The following is a 13,031-nucleotide window of genomic DNA, read 5'->3' on the forward strand; positions in this document are numbered from 1 at the left end:
TTTTATTATTATTTTATTTCATATTTTATTTTATTTTATTTTTAGTTATTGTGTTTCTGCTGTCAATTAATTTTCAGCAGGTTAATACAATTTTTTATTTTATTTTTATTTTTTTGACTTTTTTTTTATTTTGTCTTTTATTTTATTATTATTATTATTATTATTTTTTACATAAATGCATTATGTGTCCTATCGGATTCATACAATTCATCTCACCATCATTTCGGAGGAGTCTTTTTTTTTTTTCGTGCATTAATGATCAAAACCAGATGTACACGGTGCGGCCTGGCGATTCCTTGTGTGTAAACCATCCTCCCCAGTGGGTCAATTAGAGAGATTATTGTTCTTCCTGCAGGGAAGATAAAAAAAAAAAAAAAAAACGCTGGAAAAAAAAAACTGGTACAAACAGAGATGGTTTTTGACAGATCGATTTTTTTTTTCCTTCAGTTGATGAAAAAAAAAAATTAAATAAATAATTAAAAACAAAACTACAAGGCTGATAAATAATATCTGGTCCCCTTCGTTTCAGTTCTCACCTGGTATGAGATGGAGGAGAAACATGAGTAGAGAATAAATAAATAAATAAATAAATAAGGATAATAAACTAAAGTGCCAAAATAAAATAATGCAGAGTGCAGAAATCTTATAAACACTATATAGGGATAATAGCGGTAATGAAAAATATTCGGAAATATTAATTAGTAAAAAAAATAAAATAATTGAGAATATGAAGAACTATAATAATAATAATATTTCTTATTATTTTTATTATTATTATTATTAACAATAACAACATACACTTTGAATGTTTTATCTATCACATCTTTCACACACATCTATCTATCTATCTATCTATCTTTCTATCTCATATCTATCTATCGATCTTCTTTCGTATCTATCTCATATCTATCTACCTACCTATATATATATCTAAATATCTATCTTTCTCATATCTATCTTTATATCTATCTATCTCATATCTATCTATCTCATATCTATCTACCTACCTATATATCTATGTATCTATCTTTCTCATATCTATCTATCTATCTATCTATCTATCTCATATCTATCTTTATATCTATCTATCTCATATCTATCTATCTCATATCTATCTACCTACCTATATATCTATGTATCTATCTTTCTCATATCTATCTATATATCTCATATCTATCTATCTATCTATCTATCTATCTCATATCTATCTATCTCATATCTATCTATCTATCTCATATCTATCTATCTCATATCTATCTATCTATCTCATATTTATCTATCTCATATCTATCTATCTCATATCTATCTCATATCTATCTCACATCTATCTCATATCTATCTCATATCTATCTATCTATCTATCTCATATCTATCTCATATATATCTATCTATCTATCTATATATCTCATATCTATCTATCTCATATCTATCTCATATCTATCTATCTATCTATCTATCTATCTATATATCTCATATCTATCTATCTCATATCTATCCATCTCATATCTATCTCATATCTATCTATCTCATATCTATCCATCTCATATCTATCTCATATCTATCTATATATCTCATATCTATCTATCTCATATCTATCTATCTATCTATCTATCTCATATCTATCTATCTCATATCTATCTCATATCTATCTATCTATCTATCTATCTATCTATCTATCTATCTATCTATCTATCTATCTCATATCTATCTATCTATCTCATATCTATCCATCTCATATCTATCTATCTATCTATCTATCTATCTATCTATCTATCTATCTCATATCTATCTATCCATCTCATATCTATCTATCTATCTATCTATCTATCTATCTATCTATCTATTCACATATCTCCTCTTCTTCTCTAGGTCCAAAGGAGGAAGGAGACCGGGAGATCTCCAGCAGCCGGGAGAGTCCCCCTGTAAGGTCCAAGAAGCCCAGGAAGGCGAGGACAGCTTTCTCCGACCACCAGCTCAACCAGCTAGAGAGAAGCTTCGAGAGACAGAAGTATCTGAGTGTACAGGACCGAATGGACCTGGCTGCGGCCCTGAACCTCACAGACACCCAAGTCAAGACCTGGTACCAGAACAGGAGGTGAGATCAGTGACATGGGTGCAAAATAATAGTAATGGGTGCAAAATAATAGTAATGGGTGCAAAATAATGGGTGCAAAATAATAGTAATGGGTGCAAAATAATAGTAATGGGTGCAAAATAATGGGTGCAAAATAATAGTAATGGGTGCAAAATAATAGTAATGGGTGCAAAATAATACTAATGGGTGCAGAATAATACTAATGGGTGCAAAATAATAGTAATGGGTGCAAAATAATAGTAATGGGTGCAAAATAATACTAATGGGTGCAAAATAATACTAAAGGGTGCAAAATAATACTAATGGGTGCAAAATAATAGTAATGGGTGCAAAATAATACTAATGGGTGCAAAATAATACTAAAGGGTGCAAAATAATACTAATGGGTGCAAAATAATAGTAATGGGTGCAAAATAATAGTAAAGGGTGCAAAATAATACTAATGGGTGCAAAATAATACTAAAGGGTGCAAAATAATACTAATGGGTGCAAAATAATAGTAATGGGTGCAAAATAATACAAATGGGTGCAAAATAATACTAAAGGGTGCAAAATAATACTAATGGGTGCAAAATAATACTAAAGGGTGCAAAATAATACTAATGGGTGCAAAATAATAGTAATGGGTGCAAAATAATACTAATGGGTGCAAAATAATAGTAATGGGTGCAAAATAATACTAATGGGTGCAAAATAATACTAAAGGGTGCAAAATAATACTAATGGGTGCAAAATAATACTAATGGGTGCAAATAATACTAATGGGTGCAAAATAATAGTAATGGGTTCAAAATAATACTAATGGGTGCAAAATAATACTAATGGGTGCAAAATAATACTAAAGGGTGCAAAATAATACTAATGGGTGCAAAATAATACTAATGGGTGCAAAATAATACTAATGGGTGCAAAATAATACTAAAGGGTGCAAAATAATAGTAATGGGTGCAAAATAATACTAATGGGTGCAAATAATACTAATGGGTGCAAAATAATAGTGATGGGTGCAAAATAATACTAATGGGTGCAAAATCATACTAATGGGTGCAAAATAATACTAAAGGGTGCAAAATAATACTAATGGGTGCAAAATAATACTAATGGGTGCAAATAATACTAATGGGTGCAAAATAATAGTGATGAGTGCAAAATAATACTAATGGGTGCAAAATCATACTAATGGGTGCAAAATAATAGTAATGGGTGCAAAATAATAGTAATGGGTGCAAAATAATACTAATGGGTGCAAAATCATACTAATGGGTGCAAAATAATATACTAAATACAACAAAATGCAAATCTGTGCAAAAAACAAAAAGAAAGGTAAATTCTGGAGGCAGAAGGGACACAGTGGTGGTCATGGGATGTCCTGCTAGTAAATCCAATGGAGAACACAAAAATGGCTACAATGTGTAACCTACTAGAACGTTCATAAATTATACTTAGCAACAATGTATCCAATAAAGGAGAGATGATTGTGAAAACTGGGATCACAAAACAAGTCTATAATACAGGAGGACTCTTATATTCATGAGGATAAGGTAGTGTTTCCCAACCAGGGTGCTCACAGCTGTTGCAAAACTACAACTCCCAGCATGCCCGGACAGCCTTCGGCTGTCCGGGCATGCTGGGAGTTGTAGTTTTGCAACAGCTGGAGACACCCTGGTCTAAGGCTGTAGGGGCATGCTGGGAGTTGTAGTTTTAAAACAGCTGGAGACACCCTGGTCTAAGGCTGTAAGGGCATGCTGGGAGTTCTAGTTTTGCAACAGCTTGAGGCACCCTGGTCTAAGGCTGTAAGGGCATGCTGGGAGTTGTAGTTTGGAAACAGCTGGAGACACCCTGGTCTAAGGCTGTAAGGGCATGCTGGGAGTTGTAGTTTTGCAACAGCTTGAGGCACCCTGGTCTAAGGCTGTAAGGGCATACTGGGAGTTGTAGTTTAGCAACAGCTGGAGACACCCTGGTCTAAGGCTGTAAGGGCATGCTGGGAGTTGTAGTTTTGCAACAGCTGGAGACACCCTGGTCTAAGGCTGTAAGGGCATGCTGGGAGTTGTAATTTTGCAACAGCTGCAGACACCCTGGTCTAAGGCTGTAAGGGCATGCTGGGAGTTGTAGTTTTGCAACAGCTGGAGACACCCTGGTCTAAGGCTGTAAGGACATGCTGGGAGTTGTAGTTTTGCAACAGCTGGAGGCACCCTGGTCTAAGGCTGTAAGGACATGCTGGGAGTTGTAATTTTGCAACAGCTGCAGACACCCTGGTCTAAGGCTGTAAGGGCATGCTGGGAGTTGTAGTTTTGCAACAGCTGGAGACACCCTGGTCTAAGGCTGTAAGGACATGCTGGGAGTTGTAGTTTTGCAACAGCTGGAGGCACCCTGGTCTAAGGCTGTAAGGGCATGCTGGGAGTTGTAGTTTTGCAACAGCTGGAGGCACCCTAGTCTAAGGCTGTAAGGGCATACTGAGAGTTGTAGTTTTGCAACAGCTGGAGGCACCCTGGTCTAAGGCTGTAAGGGCATGCAGGGAGTTGTAGTTTTGCAACAGCTGGAGGCTCCCTGGTCGGGAAATGCTGGGATACAGTATCACTTCGATTTAAAGGGAAATACAAGTCTAATTATGGATGCAAATCCAACATAGATTGCGAATTCTTTCCATTCCTTTCCAGTTAAAGGGGCCACACTGCAGCCTCCTCCTATCCCAGGGTATCTTCAAGGAAGGGGGGTTGTATCTGCATAGTGGGGAAAACCCACCGAGTGCTGATAACGAGATAAATATGTCTAATTAATGGCTTCAAAGAAAAAACAGCAACTAATATACACATGAATAAATAATGTGTAAATCTTCATTACAAAACTCGGGACAGATTACTGTGTCCCAGGAATACACAGCTCACTATTCCCATCACAGCCTCATTATAAGTGCAGCTCTGGAGCAAGAAGGATTTCTGGAGAATTCCCTGATAGAAATAAGGAGGTTTTTTATTTATTTCTTTTTATTTCTTTATTTATATTTATTTATTTTTTGTTCCCTTATGTTTTTAGTCAACAAGCTGGTTCAGACATGGTATTCTTTGAATGAAACCAATGTAGGTCCCTCATCCCATCTCCTCGTCCCTGTTGCAGTAAATGAAGTCCAATTCTCTTTTCCATAATTTTCTGTCTCATTACAGGCGGTTTTTTAGCCACCCTAATTCTGTCGGATAAAATTAGTGTCATTTGTATGCAATGTAAGATAATGTGTCAGGGGCTTGTTCCTTGTATCCCCCCCACCAGCAGGCACAGCTCCATAGGCTCTCAGCTATATACAGCCTGGGCAGAAACATGGAACCAACGAGTCACAATTTAGCTCTTCACATATTAAGTCACAAGTAGGAAAATGTATTTATATTGTGATATTAACTCATTTAGCATCATGTGACATCCACTGTATTCTCCTAAGAGCACTTCAAGCCTTTCACTTCCATGGGAGTCTAGAGAGGACAAGTACATCATACAATAATCCTATTATAGGACTGGACTGGTGTAATAGTAACACAGGTGACAGATATATATATATATATATATATATATATATATATATATATATATATATATATATATATATAGACCCTGTGATAAAATACTCCGATAAGAATTATTGAGGAGCAGTGTATTATGGTAGCTACATGGTAGATTAGTCCAACAATAATTATGCTGCAGTATAGTAAAACAATAAATACTCCTTATAATAATAATTATTATCATTATTATTAATAATATAATAAACAACTGTGATAAAAAGGCAACATACTTCATTCATCTAATAAAAATATTGTAGTAGTATAGTTAAACAATACATACTGCACATAATAATAATACTAATTTTAGTATAGAAAAACAATACATACTGCATATAATAATAATAATAATAATAATAATTTTAGTATAGTAAAACAATACATTCTGCATATAATAATAATAATAATAATTTTAGTATAGTAAAACAATTCATACTTAATATAACAATAATAATAATAAAAATAATAATAATAATTTTAGTATAGTAAAGCAACACATACTCCATATATAATAATAGTAATAATTTGTATTATTATTATAATTATAATTATTAATATAGTAAACAACTGTGATAAAAAGGCAACATACTTGATAAAAAGGCAACATTATTATTATAATTAAAAGGCAACATACTTCATTCATCTAATAGAAAATACTGTAGTAGTATAGTAAAAGAATACATACTGCATATAATAATTATTATTATTATTATTAATATATGGAGTATGTATTGTTTTACTATACTACTACAATATTTTCTATTAGATGAATGAAGTATGTTGCCTTTTTATAATAATTATTATTATTATTAATATAGTAAACAACTGTGATAAAAAAGCAACATACTTCATTCATCTAATAAAAATGTTGTAGTATTATAGTAAAACCATACATACCATAACTGCAATAATCCAATAACAATACTATAGTATTGCAAACAATTGTAATTTAGTAAAAAAAAAAAAAAAATTAATAATAATAACCCTATAGGAATGTATCTAGTATAGTATAACATACCAGTTGTAATATAGAGCATAGATTGAATTCTATAATATTTTAGTAGAATGGTAAAACAATAAATACTCCTTAGTGCAAAGAGATAATGCAAAAGTAATATAAAGCTCACAAAGCACATTAATCCAATAGGATCACTATAATAGCAAAGCAAAATAATACCTATTCATTGTGCAATGATATAGTAAACAACTGTAACATCTCATAACACAATTTATATTATAATAATAATACTATAGTAAACAGATGATTCTTCAGTGATTCTAGGAGTATAGTAAACAATAAAGGTTTCATAGTAGGATGATACAATAATGATACTGCAGTATTATAGTATATAAAAAGGATACAGTGCAATCATCCAATAGCAATACACAGTTGTTAAGAGCACTAGTAAACGATATACAGTATATTATCTATGAATAATAGTCATTTATAGTATTATCCATTTATAATAGTATCAGTAATGTAAACACAATCCATACTGCAGTAACAGTATCACAATGTGATGCAGAAAATCTGCAGGACGATAATCCTCTAATCCAGTAGTCAGGACAATAGGGAAGGTGATAGGAATAATCTGTCCTATAGATTAGAGCTAGAATACCAGAAATATGGAGGGTAAGAATTTGTCACATTGATTTGCCATAATACCCCAGAAATATTACTGTATTAGTGCTAATTAACACCCAGGGTAGAAGTGTCTCAGTATGAAGACAATCCACAGCATCTCCTGCAGCCCCTCACTGCGCCATTGTCTGGGGTCTCCTGCCTTTGGGATACTTGTGCTCCTCCTGTAATCGTCCCAATTGATGGGGAGGATGAGACAGAAGAATCCGAACAAAAGCCTCCAAAGCCCCAAAACCCTCTGCAGGGGCTAAAGAGAGATCTGATAGTCTGCAGCCTGTTCTTACAGGGAATATACAGCTGGCGCCTTGTGGGGGCCTGAAGTATATACTGCAGTACATCTGTATAGTGTCATATATGTATATATACTGCAGTACATCTGTATAGTGTCATATATGTATATATACTGCAGTACATCTGTATAGTGTCATATATGTATATATACTGCAGCCTGTTCTTACAGGGAATATACAGCTGGCGCCTTGTGGGGGCCTGAAGTATATACTGCAGTACATCTGTATAGTGTCATATATGTATATATACTGCAGTACATCTGTATAGTGTCATATATGTATATATACTGCAGTACATCTGTATAGTGTCATATATGTATATATACTGCAGTACATCTGTATAGTGTCATATATGTATATATACTGCAGCCTGTTCTTACAGGGAATATACAGCTGGCGCCTTGTGGGGGCCTGAAGTATATACTGCAGTACATCTGTATAGTGTCATATATGTATATATACTGCAACCAGTACATCTGTATAGTGGCATATATATATATACTGCAGCCTGTTCTTACAGGGAATATACAGCTGGCGTCTTGTGGGGGCCTGAAGTATATACTGCAGTACATCTGTATAGTGGCATATATATATATACACTGCAACCAGTACATCTGTATAGTGTCATATATATATATACTGCAACCAGTACATCTGTATAGTGTCATATATATATATACTGCAGTACATCTGTATAGTGTCATATATATATATACTGCAACCAGTACATCTGTATAGTGTCATATATATATATATACTGCAGTACATCTGTATAGTGTCATATATATATATACTGCAACCAGTACATCTGTATAGTGTCATATATATATATATATATATATATATATACTGCAGTACATCTGTATAGTGTCATATATATATATACTGCAACCAGTACATCTGTATAGTGTCATATATATATATACTGCAGTACATCTGTATAGTGTCATATATATATATATATATATATATATATATATATATATATATATATATATATACTGCAGCCTGTTCTTACAGGGAATATACAGCTGGCGTCTTGTGGGGGCCTGAAGTATATACTGCAGTACATCTGTATAGTGTCATATATGTATATATACTGCAGTACATCTGTATAGTGTCATATATGTATATATACTGCAGTACATCTGTATAGTGTCATATATGTATATATACTGCAGCCTGTTCTTACAGGGAATATACAGCTGGCGCCTTGTGGGGGCCTGAAGTATATACTGCAGTACATCTGTATAGTGTCATATATGTATATATATACTGCAACCAGTACATCTGTATAGGGGCATATATATATATATACTGCAGCCTGTTCTTACAGGAAATATACAGCTGGCGTCTTGTGGGGGCCTGAAGTATATACTGCAGTACATCTGTATAGTGGCATATATATATATACACTGCAACCAGTACATCTGTATAGTGTCATATATATATATACTGCAACCAGTACATCTGTATAGTGTCATATATATATATACTGCAACCAGTACATCTGTATAGTGTCATATATATATATATATATATACTGCAGTACATCTGTATAGTGTCATATATATATATACTGCAACCAGTACATCTGTATAGTGTCATATATATATATATATATATATATATATATATATATATATATATATATACTGCAGTACATCTGTATAGTGTCATATATGTATATATACTGCAATACATCTGTATAGTGTCATATATATATATATATACTGCAACCAGTACATCTGTATAGTGTCACATATATTTATACACTGCAACCAGTACATCTGTATAGTGTCATATATATATATATATATATATATATACTGCAGTACATCTGTATAGTGTCATATATGTATATATACTGCAATACATCTGTATAGTGTCATATATATATATATACTGCAACCAGTACATCTGTATAGTGTCACATATATTTATACACTGCAACCAGTACATCTGAATAGTGTCATATATATATATATATATATATATATATATACTGCAACCAGTACATCTGTATAGTGTCACATATATATATATACTGCAACCAGTACATCTGCATAGTGTCATATATATATATATATATATATATATATATATATATATATATATACTGCAGTACATCTATATAGTGTCACATATATATATATGCTGCAACCAGTACATCTGTATAGTGTCATATATATATATACTGCAACCAGTACATCTGTATAGTGTCATATATATATATATACTGCAGTACATCTGTATAGTGTCATATATGTATATATACTGCAACCAGTACATCTGTATAGTGTCATATATATATACTGCAACCAGTACATCTGTATAGTGTCATATATATATATATATATAAACTGCAACCAGTACATCTGCGTAGTGTCCTATAAATTATATATATACATACACTGCAACCAGTATATTAAGGGAGGATGCGTTAGTGTCTTATAGAATATTTTGGATTTATATACTGCAGCCTATACATAAGGGGGATACATGTTGTCTTATAGAATATTATATATATATATACTGCAGTCTATACATAAGGGGGGATACATGGTGTCTTATAGAATATTATATATATATATATATGGTGTCTTATAGAATATTATATATATATACTGCAGCCTATACATAAGGGGGATACATGGTGTCTTATAGAATATTATATATATATATATATATATATATATATATATATGGTGTCTTATAGAATATTATATATATATACTGCAGCCTATACATAAGGGGGATACATGGTGTCTTATAGAATATTATATCTATATATATATATATATATATATATATATATATATATATATATATATATATACTGCAGCCTATACATACGGAGGATATATGGTGTCTTATAGAATATTATATATATATATATATATACTGCAGTCTATACATAAGGGGGATACATGGTGTCTTATAGAATATTATATATATATATATATACTGCAGCCCATACATAAGGGGGATATATGGTGTCTTATAGAATATTATATATATATATATATATATATACTGCAGCCTATACATAAGGGGGATATATGGTGTCTTATAGAATATTATATATATATACTGCAGCCTATACATAAGGGGGATATATGGTGTCTTATAGAATATTATATATATATATATATATATATATATATATATATATATATATATATACTGCAGCCTATACATAAGGGGGATACATGGTGTCTTATAGAATATTATATATATATATATATATATATATATATATATATATATACTGCAGTCTATACATAAGGGGGATACATGGTGTCTTATAGAATATTATATATATATATATATATATATATATATATATATATACTGCAGTCTATACATAAGGGGGATACATGGTGTCTTATAGAATATTATAGATATATGGTGTCTTATAGAATATTATAGATATATATGGTGACGTATAGAATATGATATATATATATATATATATATATGGTGTCTTATAGAATCTTATATATATATAATGACGTATAGAATATGATATATATCTGGTGATGTATAGAATATTATAGATATATGTGACATATAGAATATTATATATATATATATATATATCTGGTGATGTATAGAATATTATAGATATATGTGACATATAGAATATTATATATATATATATCTGGTGATGTATAGAATATTATAGATATATGGTGACATATAGAATATTATATATATATCTGGTGATGTATAGAATATTATAGATATATGGTGACATATAGAATATTATATATATATCTGGTGATGTATAGAATATTATAGATATATGGTGTCTTATAGAATATTATATATATATATATATATATATATATATATATGGTGACGTATAGAATATTATATATATATATATGGTGACGTATAGAATATTATATATAAATGGTGACGTATAGAATATTCTATATATATATATATCTGGTGACGTATAGAATATGATATATATATATGGTGTCTTATAGAATATTATAGATATATGGTGACGTATAGAATATGATATATATATATGGTGTCTTATAGAATATTATAGATATATGGTGACGTATAGAATATGATATATATATATATATATGGTGACGTATAGAATATGATATATATATGGTGTCTTATAGAATATTATATATATATATATATATATATATATATGGTGACGTATAGAATATTATATATATGGTGACGTATAGAATATTATATATAAATGGTGACGTATAGAATATTATATATATATCTGGTGATGTATAGAATATTATATAGATATATGGTGTCTTATAGAATATTATATATATATGGTGACGTATAGAATATTATATATAAATGGTGACGTATAGAATATTATATATAAATGGTGACGTATAGAATATTATATATATATCTGGTGGTGTATAGAATATTATATATATGGTGACGTATAGAATATGATATATATATATACGGTGTCTTATAGAATATTATATATATATATATATGGTGACGTATAGAATATTATAGATATATGGTGACGTATAGAATATTATATATATATGGTGTCTTATAGAATATTATAGATATATGGTGTCTTATAGAATATTATAGATATATGGTGTCTTATAGAATATTATATATATATATGGTGTCTTATAGAATATTGTAGATATATGGTGTCTTATAGAATATTATATATATATGGTGTCTTATAGAATATTATATATATATATGGTGACGTATAGAATATTAAGCAGTATTTGCACAGTTCTGTATACTCAAGTGTATTTCTCTTCCTCCATAGGACAAAGTGGAAGCGTCAGACCGCAGTGGGGCTGGAGCTGTTGGCTGAGGCCGGGAATTATTCGGCCCTGCAGAGGATGTTCCCCTCCCCATATTTCTATCACCCCAGTCTGCTGAGCAGTATGGACAGCACAACCGCAGCGGCCGCCGCAGCCGCAATGTACAGCAGTATGTACAGGACTCCACCCGCACCCCACCCTCAGCTGCAGAGACCCCTGGTCCCCAGGGTGCTCATCCATGGTCTGGGTCCTGGGGGACAACCAGCGCTTAACCCTTTGGGTAACCCCATCCCTGGCACCCCACACACGCGGTGAAGTCGCACCTCTTTTGTACGTTTTTCTTATCTACAGCACTATCACACCCCACAAGGACAAAAACTGACGGAGGTGACCCGAAATAATAGGGACACATGTGGGGGGGGGGGCAGATTATGGGCACCCCCCCCCCCCCCCCCAAAAGGCATCAGGCACCTAATACAGTGTGAACTGTGACCTATATAGAGCAGAACCCTATCATGAAGAGGACTGGACTCCATAACAAATGAAATAATAATAATATAAAACATTATAAATGGAGAAAATACAGAGGAAGAGAAGGAAGCGGCGCACACTGGGGTGAGAATGGCGCAAGAGTGGCGCAACATGGAGAAAGACGCA

General features: G+C 31.9%; 1 protein-coding gene across 1 annotated transcript in view; it reads left to right on the forward strand.

The window, feature by feature from the left end:
* Positions 1-12,827, forward strand: part of BARHL2 (BarH like homeobox 2) — a 15,613-nt gene extending 2,786 nt beyond the window's left edge. The window contains exons 2-3 of the mRNA XM_056528010.1: positions 1,870-2,095; positions 12,377-12,827. Of these exons, the coding sequence (XP_056383985.1) occupies positions 1,870-2,095; positions 12,377-12,689 (539 nt within the window). The 3' untranslated portion in view covers positions 12,690-12,827. The remainder of the gene's footprint in view (positions 1-1,869; positions 2,096-12,376) is intronic.
* Positions 12,828-13,031: the final 204 nt, after the last annotated feature.

The sequence above is a fragment of the Hyla sarda genome, chromosome 6 (assembly GCF_029499605.1).
Source record: "Hyla sarda isolate aHylSar1 chromosome 6, aHylSar1.hap1, whole genome shotgun sequence".
In the NCBI taxonomy this organism is placed as follows: domain Eukaryota; kingdom Metazoa; phylum Chordata; class Amphibia; order Anura; family Hylidae; genus Hyla; species Hyla sarda.